Consider the following 21,972-nt stretch of genomic DNA (forward strand, 5'->3'; position numbering starts at 1 on the left):
AAAGTGCAAAAACAGAAAAATGCTATGTCCTTAAAGGGGTACTCCTCCCCTAGACATCTTATCCCCTATCCAAAGGATAGGGTATAAGATGTCAGATCGCCACGGTCCCGCTGCTGGGGAGCCTCTGTGCAGTAATGATCGCAGCAGCGATCCCGGGGCTCCCCAGCAGAGGGACCAAGGCGATCTGACATCTTATCCCCTATCCTTTGGATTAGTCCTTGTCCTCCCCTGCCTTCTCTATCTTTATACTGCTACTAAGATGTCATTATTAGTGGAACTTCCTATAAATATTATGAATATCAAACTGGAGTTATATTTTCAATCTTCAATAGGAATGACACAGGGAGAAAGCAATTTTTTACGGACACCCTATGGACAATTTTGGGATCATCTCCTGACATAATCTCTAAGGGTATGTTCACATATTGGAATTTCCGCAATTATGCAGAAATTCAGTTCAGCAAAAGTTGCTGAACGGAATTGCAGAATTCTCGGCTGAGCAACAGCAACGTTCTTATCTCACAAGCTGCTGTGCTACAGGTCCAGGTGGTGGGGGGCATTACAGGAGAGATTTAAGGCTGGGGACAAGACCTGAGCAGGGGAGATGTGCATGTAGCAAACATAAACCACACCAACAGCCAGATACAATCAAAATTTGTCTTGAAACCATTTCTCCAGCACAAAAGCTAAACCTGCTGCCAGCAACTACTAAAATGAAAAAAACTGAAGATATTAAAGGGGCACGCCGGTGGAAAAAATTTTTTTGCAAATCAACTGGTGTCAAAAAGTTAAACAGATTTGTAAATTACTTCTGTTTAAAAATCTTAAAGGGGTACTCTGCCCCTAGACATGTCTGATCTTGGGGGTCCAGCCACCAAGACCCCCTACGATCTCCTGGCCAGTGCTGCGCCGTTCATGAACACAGAAGCCAGTGGCTTCTGTGTTCGTGACATCATGCCACACCCCCTCCATTCATGTCTATGGTAGGTGGCGTGAAGGCTGTGTACAACCTGTCACGCCCCCTCTCACAGACATGAATGGAGGGGGCATGGCGGCAGTGGTCACCCGTCATCCGGCACGGAGCGGAGTTGGCTCCATGTATTGGATTGCGGGGTACCCACCAGAGATCTCGGTGGGCCCCAGCAGCCAGACCCCCCGCAATCAGGCATGTTATCCCCTATCCTTTCGATAGGGGATAACGTGTCTATAGGGGAATTACCCCTTTAAGCCTACAAGTACTTATCTGCTACAGAATGCACTAAAGGAAGTTGTGTAGTTCTTTCCAGTCTGACCACAGTGCTCTCTGCTGACACCTCTGTCTGTGTCAGGAACTGTCCAGAGCAAAAGACATTTGCTATGGGGATTTTCTTCTACTCTAGACAGTTCCTGACACAGACAGAGGTGGCAGCAGAGAGCACTGTGGTCAGACTGGAAAGTACTACACAACATTCTTTGTAGAATACAGCAGCTTATAAGTCCTGGAAGGCCAAGCATTTTAAATAGCAATTTACAGCTGATTTGAAAACATTTATTTTCACCAGAGTAACCTTTAAAGGAGTACTGTGGTGCAGGAACACTTATCCCCTATCCAAAGGATCGATCTGATCATGGTGGGTCCAAGAGCTACGACCCCCCCAGGAAAAGAGTGTGGCGACCCCAGCATGTTAGCAGCTGATTCATGCGGGGGTCGACACGCTCCTTTCCTGGGGAGAGTTGAGATGCTGTGCAGGAGATCATGGGGGGTCCCATCGGTCTGATCCCCTCCGATCAGATTACTTATCCCCTATTCTTTGCATAACACCTACCCGATTTTCATGTCTCTTAAGCCTGTCTCCATCTGAGTCAGAAACTTCAAACTTGGAGTATTCATGGGGTTTAAATATCTGCACAGTGGTGCTATCATTAGATGAAAATTTATTTCCCAGAGTACCTTGCCAGGGTGCGGAAGATAAAGTGTTTGACGCATCTGAAAAAAGACACATACATTTTAAGACAAAAGTAATATGAAAATAAAAATCATACATTGAAAAGTGAAAATGCAGTGTTTACAATACATGTCCTTATTTAAAAAAAAAAAAAACTTTTGACATGTCCTAGGGAACTTTTTTATTGGTCAGGGTGAGTATTCAGACCCCAACCAACCACTAGCACGCGCTGTGACTGTCTCAGACACAAAGCCAGAAGAGAATGTGTGCACTTCTCCCGGGATCTAATGATTGGTCAGAACATTTATATGTCTCTCTTACATATCAAAAGTTTTTTATATAAGGACAGTGCCCACTTAAATATGCTTACTTGAGGTTAATGATGAAGTTCCTTGTATGTCGCATCCATTGTGTGGGGTAAGTTCACTATCTTCCTGTAGGGATAATGGAGGAAGTCCAACTTTCCTTCTCTCTTCTTGAAGCTCTCGATCTCTTTCTAATGTTTGCTGAATTTCTTGCTCAATGATGTTGGAAAGTGAAGGCCTTAGCCTAGTGTACTTCTCCCTAAGGCCTATCTTACTGTCTGTTTCAACTTTTCCTTCACTTTCTTGAACATTTAGGCCAAATTTTAAAGGCTGAATATGGAAATTCTCTTTGCGCAATACAAAGGTTTCCTCTGAAGATTTATTTTCTGAAGATTTTTCTAGAGGTGTCTTTATATCTAAAATATTATCTGAACTGAGCCTTCTGTTTCTGTAGGCAGTAAACGGTGTTGGCTTCCACTTCATCCTTACACTGTAGGGTTGAGAAGAATCTAAATATGTCCAGTTCTTTGTGCCATTATCAGTAACCAAATCTGCTTGTGATATATCCGCTTCTATGTTGCCATCTGTTTTTGTTACCGTTCTAGAGCTACTCCCTTGCAGCGGCAGAACAGGTACTTCATCTGGCTGCTCAAAAAACTTTCTGCGCTCATCTAGTTCCTGGGAATCACCTTTATCATATAGTCCTGCCACTCGGCCTTCACTCTTTAGATCAGCCTCTCTCTGCACCTCTTTTTCAATCTCTCTTTGCATGAATAAAGAAGTGCGAGGCCTGTTTTTCATGTTTTTAGAATGTGGAATATCCGGCGAGTTAGCAAGCACTGGATTTTTGGAAAATTCTATAATCTCCTTAGTTTCCCCTACACTTTGGATTCCTCTCTCTTTCCTTAAACTTTCCTCTCTTTGTAATGCTAGACGAATTTCTTTTTCTATAGGTGTTTCATCGCCAGGGTTGGGAATGCTTTCCCTTTGTTCTTCAATCTCCTCTGCTGACTTTTCTTGTTCTCCATTATCCACTATATCCAAAGAGAAAGATTTGAAGAACTGTTTACGAAGAAGGTTTGAGTTCATATCTTTTCCAGGAGTTTCTTGGGTTACGGTACATTCATCTTTAAGTGGTTTGCCTTCCCAATCTTCGTACTCCTTTATCTGATAACTTTCACTTAGAGAGCGTGTATTTACCTTGGATTTACCAGATCGCCTTGGTTGAGGGCGAGGCATTATTGGAAGACTATTCCTCTCCTTCTCCAACTTTATAAATTGCTGTCTTGCAGATTCAAAATGTATCTGATCTGTGTTTATATTAAGTTTGTTCTGCCCATCTTCTCCTCCAGGGAGTTCCCAGTTTGAGACATTTTGGCCACTTATACTGATCGCATCTTCGGTGTCTAAACTTTTTCGTTGACCTTGTTTTTTAATAATGTCTTTGCGCTTTTTCTCAAGTTCCAGAACCTTTTCTGGGGTAAGCTCACGGGATTGGGGTCTGACGTTATAATCATTACCATCATCACTATCATTGTCTACAAATAACTTTGTGGGACTCATTTCAGGAAGATGCGACCGTATTTCGAAACGTTCCTCCTCCCTTAAAACTTTCAGACGACGATCAGGTGGAGAAACCCACACATCCTTCTTTTTGTCAACATTCTCTGTTGCTTGGGTTTCCTCAGAAAGATTAGCCAGATCTTGCTGAGAACCATTGATACTCTGAGAAGATGAAAAGGTAGAGTATAGTCTTCTAGTCACTCTATCCATGGTTGATTCAGTAATGGTGGACTGTGAGTCAGTTAAGTTTGCTTCTTGTTCTTTAGGAACATATGCTTCATCACTCTGTGCATTTATATTTGTTTCTTGCAGTGCAGGAATGCTTTTTGCTGTTGCCTCCAATTCACCATGTGGGATAGTGCTTAAACCTTCTATATGAAATGCTGTGACATACTCCTCAACTGTGTTCTCTGCGTTCTCTAAATTGGAAAAAGTAGGACTTCCATCTTCTCCATTCTCTGGCACCTGTAAAAATACATTATTACAGTCTTGATCTATTTGCATTATCTAGCATTTGAGAGAAATTTGCAGATTCTTTTCATGCAGTCAAGAAGTGGTTCAGTTACAAAGTATTATGAAGCTCCTGTCATAAATTCCTTACAACTGATCAATGTATATGTAGCACTGAATGGCACGGACTCCTCTGAAATCTGTAATTATTATATTACATGTTAAAGGGGTACTCCGGTGAAAACCTTTTTTCTTTTTCAACTGGTGGCAGAAAGTTAAACATATTTGTGAATTACTTCTATTAAAAAATCTTAATCCTTCCAGTACTTATTAGCTGCTGAATGCTACAGAGGAAATTCATTCCTTTTTGGAACACTGATGACATCACGAGCACAGTGCTCTCTGCTGACATCTCTGTCCATTTTAGCAACCATGCATTGCAGATATATGATAAGGGCAGCATGGTGGCTCACTGGTTACCACTGCTGCCTTGCAATCCTGGGGACTTGGGTTCAAATCCCACTAAGGACAACAATAAATAAAGCATTATTATTATTATAATAACATCAGCAGAGAGAACTGTGCTCGTGATGTCATCAGAGAGCATTTAAAAAAAAAAGAATTTCCTCTGTAGTATTCAGCAGCTAATAAGTACAGGAAGGATTAAGATTTTTTAATAGAAGTAATTTACAAATATAATGTGCAAGGAGAATGTGAAAAAAGTCGGCAGACTCACCAAGGCTTCTTTTTTCAGGGTTGCTTCTTTATTAAATACTCACATATAAAACTTCGTGCCATAAGGGGAGAGAGGATCACATAGAGGGGGGTATTCACTGTCAGGCGACAGAATCTGTTTCACTCGGTAATCGAGCTTCTTCTGGCCATGATTGTTAGGAACACTATGCTGCTTCTTATACAGGTGGGTATTCAGGTCCAATCACTTAGAACCTCCCATCTGTCTTGACGTAAGACTTCAAGGCGTTGGCTTTGAATCCAGCCCTATAACGCCTTTACTATGTCTAAGTCATAAGAATCCAGCGTATAATAATATCAATGAAAGGGATGAGGGAAAAAGTGCATTAAAAACAAAGTACATTAAAAACAAGGTGCATAATCTATCTTATCGTTCAGGCCTATAGGGCCTGTCGCTGCTGTACGAATTATCCAGTGAGTTTCTCGCTGCAACAGTAAGCGATCTGTATCTATCCCAGGTCTGGGTTTAACCCTCTCCACGCCGGACAAAGTTAATACATCAGACTTCCCTCCGTAAACTTCCACCATATGGGATATAAAACGAGGAGCTCCTTTGAGTGTGCGAAGCGAGTACATATGTTCCCTTATTCTAGCACAGAGCTGGCGAACCGTTTTCCCTATATAGTGGTAGCCACAGGGGCAAAACATGACATAGACTACATATTTTGTTCGGCAGGTTATTAAATCAGTAACAGTATGTGTTATGGGTCCCATGCGCATTGTTTTCATCTCAGCATTATATTTACAAAAATTGCATGTTCTACAAGCGTAGTTCCCCTTTGGTGTCAATTGTTCTAGCCACTGCGTCTCTTTCTTAGACCATTTTAGAAAGTCTTTCATAGCTCCTATACGCGGGTATAGGAGCTATGAAAGACTTTCTAAAATGGTCGAATAAATCTAACGAATTTATTCTGTTCATAGAGGAAGCCCTTTCCTTCCTTCTATCGAATAGCACATTCAAGTTTGCTGATCAGTGGTACAAGCAGGACACCGGGACCCCGATGGGCACCCCGGTGTCCTGCACGTATGCAAACATATTTCTGGCCGTCTTGGAAAGCCACATCGTCTATTCATCCAAAAACCCATATATCGCATGTATCAACTTATACATGCAATATGTGGACGATATTCTTATAGCATGGTCAGGTTCAGAGGTACAATTTCATGACTTTGTCACATATCTAAATACAACTAATTCTGTGAATATGTCCTTCACCTCGCAATATGGAGGAACATCATTGGAGTTCCTAGACCTAAAACTAAGGGTTGCGGGAGAGAGGCTCCCCAGCGAAGGCTATAGAAAACCTATTTCAAGGAACACCCTTCTCCACTATGGTAGTTCTCACCCAGACTCAGTGAAGAGGGGTGTCCCTTACAGACAATTTGTGAGATTACGGAGGAACAATGAGTCGGATGAGATATATGGGGAACAGGAAGATGACCTAGAAAAGCGCTTGTTGGAGCGGTCCTATCCAAGGACTTTAATAAAAGAAGGACGCCAACGAGCAGATAAGTGTCACAGAAAAACCCTTTTGAAAAATAAAAAAGAGATAGAATCAGTACCCATTAAAAAACGCTTTGCATTTACCTTTCAAAATTCACCACTCAATCAAGTCATAGAACAAGCAGTCAGACGTAATTGGCATATTATAGAGGGAGATCCAGATCTGAAAGAAGTAGCTAGTCGTAGACCGCTGATTTCATATAGAAAGAATAAATCGCTAGGAGATATACTACGAAAAAGTAGAACGACACCTCCTAAGAAAGAGATACAGTGGCTAGAACAATTGACACCAAAGGGGAACTACGCTTGTAGAACATGCAATTTTTGTAAATATAATGCTGAGTTGAAAACAATGCGCATGGGACCCATAACACATACTGTTACTGACTTAATAACCTGCCGAACAAAATATGTAGTCTATGTCATGTTTTGCCCCTGTGGCTACCACTATATAGGGAAAACGATTCGCCAGCTCTGTGCTAGAATAAGAGAACATATGTACTCGCTTCGCACACTCAAAGGAGCTCCTCGTTTTATATCCCATATGGTGGAAGTTCACGGAGGGAAGTCTGATGTATTAACTTTCTCCGGCGTGGAGAGGGTTAAACCCAGACCTGGGATAGATACAGATCGCTTACTGTTGCAGCGAGAAACTCACTGGATAATTCGTACAGCAGCGACAGGCCCTATAGGCCTGAACGATAAGATAGATTATGCACCTTGTTTTTAATGTACTTTGTTTTTAATGCACTTTTTCCCTCATCCCTTTCATTGATATTATTATACGCTGGATTCTTATGACTTCGACATAGTAAAGGCGTTATAGGGCTGGATTCAAAGCCAACGCCTTGAAGTCTTACGTCAAGACAGATGGGAGGTTCTAAGTGATTGAACCTGAGTACCCACCTGTATAAGAAGCAGCATAGTGTTCCTAACAATCATGGCCAGAAGAAGCTCGATTACCGAGTGAAACAGATTCTGTCGCCTGACAGTGAATACCCCCCTCTATGTGATCCTCTCTCCCCTTATGGCACGAAGTTTTATATGTGAGTATTTAATAAAGAAGCAACCCTGAAAAAAGAAGCCTTGGTGAGTCTGCCGACTTTTTTCACCTTCTCCTTGCACATTGTATTTGACTCGTCTTACAAGTCAGAGCACTACCTTAGCTTCGGGGACTACTCCTATTCATCCTAGATCCAGGTCCTATCGGTGGTCAGCAGCTGTGCCGGACATTGATATCTCTGTTTTTTGCCTAATTTACAAATATGTTTAACTTTCTGACACCAGTTGATTTAAAAGAAAACATTTTTCACCGGAGTACCCCTTTAAGGATGAGAATATGCAATATTTTCTATGACCATTTTTTGTTAAAATAAGGTATCTCAGCTTAATGTCATGGGATCATTAGTTGTCAAGATTTTAGCATCTAATAACTCATAAACAAAGTTTACATAGCTTTAGAACATTCCATAAACATGGAGTGGTAGGAAACTTCTACCTACTCTACATATTTTAAGAAACATTTATACTAGGTAATCTAACAATGAGTTCCTCAATAGTGTTGCTCGCGAATATTCACAATGCGAATTTTATTAGCGAATATTGCATGTTTGTGAATTTACGAATATTCGCAAATATAGCACTATATATTCGCAATGACGAATATTCGTTTTTTTTTCACAATACACATCACAGAGATCACCCCTCTCTGCTTCCAGCTTGTGTGGTGTAAAGAAGGCTCTAATACTACTGTGTGAGACTGGCGTGCGAAATTTCGCATATGCGAAAATAAAACACGAATATGCGAATTTTGTGAATATATCACAAATATTCATCCATATATTCGCTAAATATCGCGAATTCGAATATGGCCTATGCCGCTCAACACTATTCCTCAAATGTAAACACTACTTTAAAGGGGTACTCTGTTGCTAGACATCTTATCCCCTATCCTATGGATAGGGGATAAGATGTCTAGCAAAGGAGTACCCCTTAAACTGTTTGAAAAAATTTTACTACTTTGCAAAAACATAGGGTTTTGAGGGATATGGGCAGTCGGAATGGCATAGCATGAGAATTTACCTTTATTAGAAGAAATGTAAGTAGTGCAGGAAGAAAGCCTCGCCATTTTCACTTGGTAAAATTTTGAATATGTTTTTAAATCTAAATTTCTAGATCTAAACCTCAGTGGCCTAAACTCATGGGGGGAGATTTATCAAAACCTGTTGTATCACTCACGTTTCAGAAGACAGGAACTCTGGTGGATGTGGATCCGCTGGCCCTTTGTGGCAGATGGCTCGGACCGTACCAGGGAACGGAGTCAAAGGTGCCACTGGTTTTCACCAGAGCCCGCCGCAAAGCGGGATGGACTTGCTGCGGCAGGCGGCACCCAGGTCGCTAGCCCTGGCACGGCTCGACCACACAGGCGGCTGAGGAGATGCGAGGGACAGGAGGGATAAGGCAGCTCGTAGTCAGGATAGCAGAAGGTCAAGGCAGGTGGCAGTAGCATAGTCAGGACATAGCAGGAGGTCAGTAGGCAGGCGGAAGAGGAGCAAGGTCAGGTCACAGAGCAAAGGAACCGATACACGGCAAGACAATACTCAGCAATGATTTCTCTCAGGCACAAGGCGACAAAGATCCGGCAGGGAAAAGCGGAGAGTGGAGGAATTTATCAAGGAGCCACAGGTGAATTACACTAATGAGGGCACTGGCCCTTTAAATCTTAAAGCTCCAGCACGCGCGCGCCCTAGGGGACAAGGACACGCGCGCCGGAGCAGAGAGGCAGAGGCGGGGGCAGGAGAAGCACCAGGTGAATGATGGACTGGAGCTCGTATGCGGGCGCGAACCTCGATGCGAGTCCCAGCCCCGCTGGCAGCAGCAGGTAACGGTACCATGCGCTCACAGCCAGCGTATGCGGCCGGAGCACACAATGTAACAGTACCCCTCCCCCTTTGGTCTCCCCCTCCTTTTATGAGTCAGAAAACTCCTGAGAAGGTCAAGGTCCAGGATATTCTCCTCAGGCTCCCAAGATCTCTCCTCAGGACCGTAACATAGAAACATAGAATGTGTCGGCAGATAAGAACCATTTGGCCCATCTAGTCTGCCCGAAATTTTTCATTCATACGTGAGGAGGCCTGGGATAAAGACTGTCGGGTCTGTTGCCAGATGGTGGAGAAGTCACGGACCAGCTCATCAACAGCAGGCCCACTGGAGGAAACTGGGAGAGGAAGAGGAGGATGGAGATGGAGTCCGTAGACAACAAAAAAGGGAGACGACCTTGTGGACTCGGAATCCTTATGATTATAAGAGAATTCAGCCCAGGGGAGAAGGTCGACCCCATCTTCTTGGCGAGCTGAAGCAAAATACCGAAGATAAGTCTCAAGGATTTGATTAACCCTCTCCACCTGACCCTTGGACTGAGGGTGGTAGGCCGAGTAGAAGTCCAGATTGATGTCCAGACGGTTACAAGTGGCTCGCCAGAACCTAGAGACAAACTGCACACCACGATCCGGAATGATATGCTGAGGAAGACCATGTAAATGAAGGACATGCAGCAAGATGTACTCCGCCAGCTGTAGAGCAGAAGGAAGACCTGGGAGAGGAAATGAAATGAGCCATCTTGGAAAACCGATCTACAACGACCCAAATGATAGTGTTATTATGAGATGGTGGCAAATCGGTGATGAAATCCAGGGCAATATAGGGCCAGGGAGTCTCCGGAATGGGTAAAGGCTGTAAGAGTCCTGCAGGTCTCTGTCGAGGGGTTTTGTCACGTGCACAACTTTCATAGGAACGAACAAAATCAGAAACATCACTTTCAAGATGGGGCCACCAGTAATGCTGGGAGATTAGAAGTAGAGTCTTGCGTATTCCAGGATGTCCTGCTGTGAAGGAAGAATGATCCCATTTCAGTAAATTGTGTCTCAATCTGGCAGGCAAAAAGGATTTTCCTGGAGGAACTTGCTGAATTTCAGCAGGAATTAAACGGTCATGAGGAATAATATGCCTAGGCGTGGAGTCCAAACCAATGACGTCAGAGGACCTGGAGAGAGCATCTGCTCTGATGTTCTTGTCTGTTGGACGGAAGTGGATGAAGAAGTTGAACCTAGAAAAGAACAGTGACCACCTTGCCTGGCGGGGGTTCAAATGCTGAGCAGACTGAAGGTATAGAAGATTCTTATGGTCGGAGTAGATGCTAACCGGATGAGAAGAACCTTCCAATAAATGTCGCCATTCCTCCAAAGCTAGCTTGATAGCGAGGAGTTCACGATCTCCAATGGAGTAATTCCTTTCAGCAGGAGAGAATGTCTTGGAGAAGAACCCACAAGTTACAGTCTTGCCCTTGGCCTTGTCTTGTAAGCACAGGAGCTGAGGCAAACGCAGACTTTAAACAGGAGAAGGCCTCTTCAGCCACTTGAGGCCAAGACTTAGAATTAGAAGCCTTCTTAGTGAGAGCCACAATTGGAGCAACCAAGGACGAAAAATGTGGTATAAATTGACGATAATAGTTAGTGAATCCCAGAAAGCGTTGAATAGCACGTAGGCCCAAAAAACTAGGCCAATCCAACACTGCAGACAATTTATCTGGATCCATCTGCAGGCCTTGATGAGACATAATGTAGCCAAGAAATGGAAGACTAGAATTCTCGGACAGACATTTCTCCATTTTGGCATAGAGATGATTCTTCCTTAGTCGCTGAAGAACCAGACGAACATGAGTACGATGCTCCTCTAAGTTGGGAGAGAAGATCAGGATGTCATCTAGGTAAACAACAACACAGGTGTAGGGAAGATCACGGAAGATATCATTGACAAACTCTTGAAAAACGGCTGGAGCATTGCAGAGACCAAAAGGCATTATGAGATACTCAAAATGTCTGTCACGAATATTGAAGGCCGTTTTCCATTCATCTCCCTTGCGGATACGAATGAGGTTATACGCTCCACTTAAGTCCAACTATGAGAAGACCTTGGCACCACATAGACAATCAAAAAGTTCTGAGATAAGAGGTAGTGCGTAACGGTTCTTGACTGTGATTTTGTTAAGTCCCCTGCAGTCAATGCATGGACGGAGTGAGCCATCCTTCTTCCCTACAAAGAAGAAACCAGCTCCAGCAGGAGAAGAGGACTTATGGATAAATCCCTTTAGGAGATTTTCCTGGATATACTCAGCCATGGCTTTGGTCTCAGGAACCGATAGAGGGTATATCCTTCCACGAGGAGGAGTGGTACCAGGCAGAAGATCTATAGGGCAGTCGTAAGGACGATGTGGAGGCCGAGACTCAGCCTGTTTCTTTCAGAATATGTCAGAGAAATCTTGATAAGGTGGGGGCAGACCAGGCAAAGGAGGAGGACAAGAAACAATTTTAGGCTTACTGTAACACTCACGTTTTAGAAGATAGGAACTCCGGTGGATGTGGATCCGCTCGACCTGTGTGGCAGATGGCTCAGACCGTACCAGGGAGTGGAGTCTAAGGTGCCACTGGTTTTCACCAGAGCCCGCCGCAAAGCGGGATGGACTTGCTGCGGCAGGCGGCACCCAGGTAGCTACCCCTGGCAGGGCTCGACCACACAGGCGGCTGAGGAGATGCGAGGCACAGGAGGGATAAGGCAGCTCGTAGTCAGGATAGCAGAAGGTCAAGGCAGGCGGCACAGTAGCATAGTCAGGACATAGCAGGAGGTCAGTAGCCAGGCGGCAGAGGAGCAAAGTCAGATACATGGCAAGACAATACTCAGCAATGATTTCTCTCAGGCACAAGGCAACAAAGATCCGGCAGGGAAGTGAGAAGGGTGGAGGAATTTATTAATGAGCCACAGGTGAATTACACTAATGAGCGCACTGGCCCATTAAATCTTAAAGCTCCGCTCCCTAGGGGACGGGGACACGCACACCGGTGCAGAGAGGCAGAGGCGGAATCGGAGAAGCATCAGGTGAGTGATGGACTGGAGCTCGCATGTGTGCGCATTCCGCGATGCGAGTCCCAGTCCCGCCGGCAGCAGCAGGTAACGGGACCATGCGCTCACAGCCAGCATGTGCGACCGGAGCGCATAACGTAACACCTGTACAGAGGAAAAGTTGTTCAGTTGCCCATAGCAAGCAATCGCATCGCTTCTTTCATTTTGCAGAGGCCTTGTTAAAAATAAAAGAAGTGATCTGTATGGTTGTTATGGGCAACTCAGCAACTTTTCCTCTGGTTTTGATAAATCTTCCGCACTTGGTTTAAAGTGTACCTGTCATCAACAAAAACTTTTTATATAATGTAGATAATAAAATTATGTGTATATTTGTAATATACATTGGTTAAAAAAAATTGTATATTTATGGGTGAAAAAGTTCTGTCTCTTCAGCTACTGCCTGTGAGGAGTCCAAATACAGAAAGTGAGGACAGGACAAGCAGGGCTCTGTGCAGGTTCCTGGCTTATCAATCCTCCTCATGTGTGAGCCTGTAGCATGTCACAGAGCCTCACAGCACAGAGTCCTGCTTGTCCTCACTGCACAGGGCCCTTCTTGTCCTCAGTGTACAGAGCCCTGCTTGTCCTCAGTGCACAGAGTCCTGCTTGTCCTCAGTGTACAGAGCCCTGCTTGTCCTCAGTGCACAGAGTCCTGCTTGTCCTCAGTGTACAGAGCCCTGCTTGTCCTCACAGCACAGAGCCCTGCTTGTCCACCCTCATTTCCTGTATTCGGACTCCTCATAGAGACACACATGCAATAGCTGGAAGGACAAAAATATACATATATGTATATTACAAATATACATTCAATGGTATTATCTATCTAATATAAAAAGTTTTTGTTGATGAAAGGTACACTTTAAGATGTAGGCCTCATGAGTTGACTTTTTACCATCTCAGTTACTGTTTGGACGCTTGTTCACGTCCTAGCTATAAAAACAGAGATTTGTCCTTTTGAACGTCAAGGTTGAAAAGAAGGAAATATAAAAGCACTTTACAGACCACAAGGGCCCTTACATTTTGCTATGTTTAGTAGGTGTACATAAGAAGGAAGAATAAGGTGCTGCATGTGGAGCAGGAAGGAGAACACAAATTGATGGCAGAATTGTTCCTCTGCTGTATGTTTGATAGATATAGCGTGGAAGTTACCCATGATCCAATTCTGCACAACACACAGGATAACTTTGCGTACATTCATGTAACCACATTTCTTCACTTGTTAAGGAATTAAAAAGCTTATTTTAGATTTTTCCTATTTCAGAAATTATGTATGATTTTGAGGGATTATTTCAGAATTAAAGAGGTTCTCCAGTGGAAAACTATTTTTTAATCAACTGGTGCCAGAAAGTTAAAAAGATTTGTAAATTACTTCTATTTAAAAATCTTAACCTTCCCAGTATTTATCAGCTGCTGTATACTACAGAGGAAATATTTTCTTTTTCAATTTCTTTCCTGTCTGACCACAGTGCTCTCTGCTGACACCTCTGTCCATGTCATGAACGGTCCAGATCAGGAGAAAATCCTCTCCTGCTCTGGACAATTCCTGTCTTGAACAGAGGTGTCAACATAGAGCACTTTGGTCAGACAGAAAAAAATTCAAAATGAAAAGAACTTCCTCTGTAGTATACAGCAGCTGGAAGGATTTAGATAGATATTTTTTAATAGAAGTAACTTACAAATCTTTTTAACTTTCTGGCACTAGTTGATTTAAAAAAAATGTTTTCCAATGGAGTACCCCTTTAAGAATTATTTCAGAGGGATTAGCCTAACCAACATGTGGGTCATTCTATATGTCCAATATAAATAGTATGTTGTTTATGGTATTTAAGACTCTTTGCTATTGTAAAGGGCACCAAGACATCTATGTGGGCGCTGGGGTCTTAGGTTCAAATCCCACCAAGGATAACATCTGTTCTCCCCGTGTTTGCGTGGATTTTCTCTGGGTACTCCCATTCCCTCCTACACTCCAAAACATACCAATGGTTAATTTTGATTGTGAGCCCCAATGGGAACAGGGCCAATATAAGTGTACAGCATTGCAGATCCTGTGGATCAAGAAATCATTTTTCCTGCCCTTGACTTCTTACAGCAGCTATCCAAAAGTGGATTGGGATTTCCATTTAAATAGAGATTGTAAACAAATGTAGGTCTAATGCCAGATGAAAATAAAGGTGGGCAAGGGACAGCCCCATCATAAGTTTTGACTAAAGCCGCCTTCCCCTAGTCACCCTCCAGAACACTGAGGTGCAGCCTGCTGTATACATTTACAGACTGGAAAGCTTTTGAGCTCTCGTTATCAGTAGAGCAGTCTTATGACACTCCAAAGTTCTTCAGTGCAAGGACCCCTAATAAACCAGTCCACATGTCTCTTTCCCGAGTGCTCTCTTATTGTTTTGTTTCCCATTGTCTGACTGCTGGGACCTCCACCAATTCCAAGAATAGAGAACATTTGGCCTCTGTTCTCAGTATCTGTGGGGGTCCCAGCAGTCAGATCCCCACCAATCCACTAGTTATTCCATATCCTATAAGTTTTGATTTTGAGAACACCTATTAAGCAAACATTGTTTCATATCTGTGATTTGTGTATTTGCTATAAAATAACAGGCTGGATAACCATCCTCTAAAGAAGCAGTACTCAACCAGCGGACTGCAATCCAGATCCGGATCATGACCACCAGTCATCTGGAGCACAAGCTGGTTCCCAGAGTGGGCAGCCGCCTCTCCCAGCATTCCTTTGTATCAGTGTCGTTAAGACACCAATGCAAATGAATAGCCAAGTGCAGCCTGGAGGAATGGGAGTTATAATTTGCTGAAGATGTGTCACAGGAAATTAAGTGCACGGTACATGGGGGCATAGTGGCACAGTGTATGTGGGGGCATACTGGCACAGTTCATGGGGGCATAGTGGCACAGTTCATGGACAATATAGTGGCAAAGTTCATTAGGTGGCACAGTGGCATCATTCATTGAGGGGACACAGACACCTCATTCATTGTTTTAAGGGATAAAGAGGTGGAATTATTCAGATAACAGTGACTGTGTGGCAGTATTCAGGTCATACAGGGAACAGGACATTTATATCCTCCACACTTTAGTTGCTTGTTTTACCCTCTTTTACCCTTGCTTATAAGGTATGTTCACATATAAAAAAAAAGAAAAAAAAAAAAAAAAGCTTTTTAAAATCCGCCTGCAAAAACTGCTTCTGCTTCAGCACTTCTTTTGATGTAGTTTGTGACCTTCAGCATGACCTTGTCATTGATGCTGGAAACTGCACCTTTTAGGGTAGGGTCACATGTAGCATATGCACTGCATATTCTCCTATGAGCAGACACACAGGGCTACCTGTTGGGTACCAAAAAAAAAAGGATGCAGTAGTGATGGAAAAAATGTATTTAACGAAATCTAAATTTTTTATAACAAAATTTTAACTAATGTTTAATAAAGTGTGTGTTTCACTTTTTTTCAATGTTTTCCCTTTTTTTGGTAGTACTACTACTCCCAGCATGGAACAGACTGTTCCATAATGGGAGTGGTAATTCCTGTACTAATAGACATATCGCCTTGGGTCTCAGTCGTGACACCCGATGCAATCGTCCATTATATAACAGAGATGCGGCTCTATACAGCGCTCACATCTCTGCTCTGTACTCCGGCCAGTGATGTGAATAGAACATCACTCATTCATATTTCCCACCCAGAGCTGTGATTGGCCAGATGGTTGCAACCAATCACAGCTCTGGAAAATATGAATGAGTGAGTGGCCAGAGTACAGAGCAGAGATGCTAGCGATGTACACAGTCGCTCCATCTCTGCTATAGACAGGACGATCACAGCGGATGTCACTACTGACACCCGCTGTGATCCTCCTGTATAATGTATAGATGCAGCGGCCGCTCTTCTATGGTCCCCTGCACGCCGTATATATACACATTTTCATATATCCCACAGAGAGCTGTGATTGGCTGGAACCATCTGGCCAATCACAACTCTGTGGGAAATATGAATATGTGTATATATACGTCATTGCAGGGGACCATAGAAGAGCGGCCACATCTATACATTATACAGGAGGATCGCAACGGTGATCTGTCAATTAGTACAGGTACTACTACTCCCATCATGGAACAGTGTGTTCCATGCTGGGAGTAGTAATACTACCTAAAAAATGTAAAAAAAAGAAAGAAAAGAAAGTGAAAAACACACACACACTACATTTTTATTATTGTCGGCTACATTTTTAGGTCCCCGGCCGCCCACATAAATTGATCCCTGTTTAAAAATTAATACAAATTTTGTAATAAAAAACATACATTTCGTTAGATACATTTTTCCATCACTACTGTATGTTTTTTTATAAATTTTTTTAATGGTAACCTACGAAAGTTTAATTAAAAAAGGGATCTCCATCACTTTTTTGGATCGTTAACCCCTTAAGGACCGGAGGTTTTTCCGTTTTTGCATTTTCGTTTTTTGCTCCTTGCCTTTAAAAAATCATAACTCTTTCAAATTTACACCTAAAAATCCATATGATGGCTTATTTTTTGCGCCACCAATTCTACTTTGTAATGACGTCAGTCATTTTGCCCAAAAATCTATGGTGAAGCGGGAAAAAAAATCATTGTGCGACAAAATTGAAAAAAAAACGCTGTTTTGTAACTTTTGGGGGCTTCCGTTTCTACGTAGTACATTTTTCGGTAAAAATGACACCTGATATGTATTCTGTAGGTCCATACGATTAAAATGATACCCTACTTATATAGGTTTGATTTTGTCGGACTTCTGGAAAAAATCATAACTACATGCAGGAAAATTAATACGTTTAAAATTGTCATCTTCTGACCCCTATAACTTTTTTATTTTTCCGTGTATGGGGCGGTATGAGGGCTCATTTTTTGCGCCGTGATCTGAAGTTTTTAACGGTACCATTTTTGCATTGATAGGACTTATTGATCGCTTTTTATTCATTTTTTCATGATATAAAAAGTGACCAAAAATGCACTATTTTGGACTTTGGAATTTTTTTGCGCGCACGCCATTGACCGTGCGGTTTAATTAACGATATATTTTTATAATTCGGACATTTCCGCATGCGGCGATACCATTTATGTTTATTTTTATTTTTATTTACACTGTGTTTTTTCTTTTATGGGAAAAGGGGGGTGATTCAAACTTTTAATAGGGAAGGGGTTAAATGATGTTTATTCACTTTTTTTTTGCACTTTTTTTTTGCAGTGTTATAGGTCCCATAGGGACCTATAACACTGCACACACTGATCTTTTACATTGATCACTGGTTTCTCATAAGAAACCAGTGATCAATGATTCTGCCGCATGACTGCTCATGCCTGGATCTCAGGCACTGAGCAGTCATTCGGCGATCGGACAGCGAGGAGGCAGGTAGGGGCCCTCCCGCTGTCCTGTCAGCTGTTCGGGATGCCGCGATTTCACCGCGGCTATCCCGAACAGCCGACTGAGCTAGCCGGCATGCTTTCGGTTTCACTTTAGACGCGGCGTTCAACTTTGAACGCCGCGTCTAAAGGGTTAATAGCGCGCGGCACAGCGATCAATGCCGCGCGCTATTAGCCACGGGTCCCGGCCGTTGTTAGAGGCCGGGCCCGACCCGCTATGACGCGGGGCCACGCCGTGGCCCCGCGTTATAGATCGGGAGTGGACACATGACGTTCCAGTACGTCATGTGTCCTTAAGGGGTTAAAGTCCAAAAAAGAATAAAAACTGCCTGCAAAAACACCAAAGTTAAAACCCACATATCATTTTTCTTGGCGTTTTTTTTACTCCCATAGACTTTAATGGGAGAAAAACGCCATGATTTTCACTAAAAAACCACCAGTGGCTAAACATGCTGCAATTACCAACGATTTCAAAAACGCAAAAAAAGAGTGAAAAAACGCCAAAAGGATAAAAAAAAATGCCAAAGGGAAAAACGCCAAGTGGAATAAGAATTTTGCGATTTCTCATTGATTTACAGCTAACATCTGGCTAACATCTGGCCGAAAAAAAAGCCATGCGGCAGAATTTTTTTGGGGCGTTTTTCCACAAAAAAAAAACAAGTAGAATTCCAGCCTGTGTGGTGGTACAACATTTTAATCTATGTACACTCATACTCCATGTTTGAATTGTAAATGTTGAAATTTTTTTTTAATTTCCTGTCTGCAGTAGGACATGCTGGTCATCCATTAAACCAGTTTTAAGTTTTTTAAGGGTTTAATGAGGGGAAAGTGTCAGAATCAGTCAAAGTTAATATACAGTACATTGTATTAAAAAAAAAACTCCTTTTTTTAACTCAGTTTCAGAATTTTTTTAAATTCTAGACACCCAAAGAAGTAAATTGGTGCTCTCGCTATGTTAATAAATAATAATAGCTGTATTATATTAGCATCCCATATTCATATAAGTAAGTAAAGTTGGCGTTTTGAGTGATAATATGCTATCTAAGCGCTGCGGAATCTGTAGGCGCTATATAAATAAAATTATTATTGATATTATTATTACTATATATCTGATGGTAGTTTTATGCTTGCACTGATGTCCAAGGGAAAAGCATTAATGTTACTTCTGTTATGACAATTGATAACCATTAGTTTACTGGAATGGAGAAGTAGACAGTATACATAGATGTTTAATCTATATGACTATCCAAGCTGGGCTCACGTGTTCACATATGAAGGAAGAGGGAGTACAAAGCGGATTTTGCGCACTGCTCAGTGGTGTCATTGGTTTACGTAGGAAGGTGGGGGTGAGATGAGGAATAGTCCAGTAGTGCTGCATGCTGCTGATAACACACTTTACTGATAATTCCAGGAATGTCTAAACTCTACACAAACATGCTGACTATAGCTCTGAAAACAGGCGAACTCCGAGCAGACAAATGCAATAAAGTGTGGGGATACAGAGGATATGTATGTACAACAGTAGACACATTAAATACCTCAAAGTAATAGGACACAAATATGGCTATTTTTAAATGAACATAAAAATGAACATCATAACAATATAAAATAGTACCCATATATTTCTACGTGCTCTCCAGACATGGTTTACCAGCTAATATAACCTTTCCATTGCATGTGGAACTAGAAGAAAGCCATACATGAAGCACATTCCTAAAATCCTTCTCAGATGGTTATTTCTGACCCTGATAAACTGCTACAGTGTAAACAGTCCTCTCTTTTGCTTGGTTCAATGACCTTTTTGAAGTTCACCAACTCCCACTCCCTCTCTCTTGATTTTTTATCCTGTATACCATTGCATGTACAACAGTATATAGTATACGCACTACCCTCTGACACTGTATTTCTTCTCTGCCCCTTGCATGGTGTCTCCTCATAACTGATGCTCCCACTTCCTAGCATTACATTTCTACTCTGTGCCCCCACCTGCTCATACTGTGCCTCCATTTTACTGTCTCTCACCTTCTAGTCCTGCGATACTTCTTTTTCTTTCCAGTGCCCACGCATTCTATTCTGAACTTGAAAAATGTGCCTGTTTAGGGACTGTTAGGCAAAGTCCAGGGATCATAATGGTAGTGACACACCCAGGACAGAGGAGGGAACTACAGACAAGGGTGAATAAGGTGCAATCTGTGAAATTTGTATCTGTAAAGCAACCCAGAGAGGCTTCTTGGATAAACGCATATGCATGTGGGTGTGCCAATATAGGGCATGGCTGAGGAGGTTTTTTTTTAATTTGTACGACATGTAGGTGTCTATTGATATGTCATTGAAAGCTGGCATTTCCAATAGCTTTTAGTGTATAGTGAAACGTGTTGACTGTTTTTAGATTTAGAAGAGTGACAAGTACCTGTTACTACACTAGTTACCAAGCACAGTAGTCATAGCCCAGAATGGTTACATCAACACCAGTGGTCTAAAACTGCAGCCTTCCAGATATTGCAAAACTTCAACTCCCAGCATGCCCGGACAGCCGTTGGCTGTCCGGGCATGCTGGGAGTTGAAGTTTTGCAGCATCACAGTTTAAGACCACTGATCTACAGTACATGCAAGCCAAAACACTCACCTGATCTCGTCTCTCTAAACTGCTGCATAGCACCTGCCATGGTGAAGGGTATTTAAACATCCTGTTGGCTGTCGGGGGTATCTGCAGAATCAGCACTGTTCAGAATATGTCAGGATCAGTAAGAAGGTGTCTTTCAATCCTGTAGAAGAGATCTCAGAATGAAACCAAAAGGTGGACACAGAGCAATGAACTTGTGTACACTACTGACGATACATTCCGCGCAAGTGCCCTTGTAATAGTAAAAAATCAACTCATTCGCATACCAACCAACAATAAAACAATTTAGCCACTATCTCGAATGCCTTTTTAGGAAAGCAGCCTGGGTTACAAAAATAACTTATGATCACATGATACATTTCTGCCATTAAAACAATAAAAACAGACTTATAGAAGGGTTTTTTACACAGGTTTTCTTTCTGGCGTTTTTTGGAAAAATGTCACTGCAGTTTTTGAGTCAAAGTTCGAAGTGGATCCAGTAGGAAGGAGAAGTATTAGTCCTTCCTTTATATTTCCCATTCCTTTTGAATACACTTCTTGCTTTGGGTCAAAAACTGCGGTGGCAGTTTTTTAAAAAAAAATAAAAAAATGCCAGAAAAAAAATAGTGGAAACCTAGCCCTTAAATAATCCAAAAGGGTTAAAGGGGTACTCCGGTGAAAAACTTTTTTTTTATTTAAATCAACTGGTGCAGAAAGTTAAACAAATTTGTAAATGACTTCTATTAAAAAAAAATCTTAAACCTTCCAGCACTTATTAGCTGCTGAATACCACAGAGGAAATTCTTTTCTTTTTGGAACACAGAGCTCTCTGTTGAATCAAGAGCACAGTGCTCTCTGCTGACACCTCTGTCCATTTTAAGAACCGCCGGTAATGGTACAGATCACGGCATCTGCAGCATCGCGGTCACTAAAATGGATGATTGGATAGCCCGCAGCGCTCCCTTGCAATCCGATCATCCAGAACGGCAGACGGAGGTCCCCCGACCTGCCTCCGCTGCCTTCCATGGGTCTTCTGCTCTGGTCTGCGATCGAGCAGACCAGATCAGAAGATGACCGATAATACTGATCAGTGCTATGTCCTATGAATAGCACTGAACAGTATTAGCAATCAAATGATTGCTATAAATAGCCCCCTATGGGGACTATTAAAGTGTAAAGATAAAAGTTAAAAAAGTAAAAAAAAAAATAATGTGAAGCACCCCCTCCCCCAATAAAAACGTAAGTTAAAAAAAGTCGAAAATAGCTGCTTTTTTATAATATTTTATTCCCCAAAAAATTAATTAGAAATGTATAAAAAGTTTTATATCAATAAAAAGTACCATATATACTCGAGTATAAGCCGACCCGAATATAAGCCGAGGCCCCTAATTTCACCCCAAAATCCCAGGAAAAGTTATTGACTCGAGTATAAGCCTAGGGTGGGAAATACATCATCCCCCCTGTCATCATCCAGACCCCCGTCATTAACACCCTCATCATCATCACCCTG

At 42.3% G+C, this 21,972-nt stretch overlaps 1 protein-coding gene across 3 annotated transcripts in view; it reads right to left on the reverse strand.

Annotated features, from left to right (window-relative positions):
• Nucleotides 1–20,724, reverse strand: part of MISP (mitotic spindle positioning) — a 56,857-nt gene extending 36,133 nt beyond the window's left edge. The window contains exons 1-3 of one of the 3 annotated variants that reach the window (XM_056518002.1): nucleotides 20,487–20,723; nucleotides 2,296–4,258; nucleotides 1,806–1,966 (exon numbers count right to left, since the gene is read on the reverse strand). In XM_056518002.1, coding sequence (XP_056373977.1) covers nucleotides 1,806–1,966; nucleotides 2,296–4,258; nucleotides 20,487–20,546 — 2,184 coding nt within the window. In that variant the 5' untranslated portion in view covers nucleotides 20,547–20,723. Of the gene's footprint in view, nucleotides 1–1,805; nucleotides 1,967–2,295; nucleotides 4,259–19,882; nucleotides 20,030–20,486 lie in introns of those variants that run through there. The other 2 variants (XM_056518004.1, XM_056518003.1) reach the window with 2 other exon arrangements.
• Between the last annotated feature and the right edge of the window lie 1,248 nt (nucleotides 20,725–21,972).

This window comes from Hyla sarda, chromosome 1 (genome assembly GCF_029499605.1).
Source record: "Hyla sarda isolate aHylSar1 chromosome 1, aHylSar1.hap1, whole genome shotgun sequence".
NCBI lineage: Eukaryota > Metazoa > Chordata > Amphibia > Anura > Hylidae > Hyla > Hyla sarda.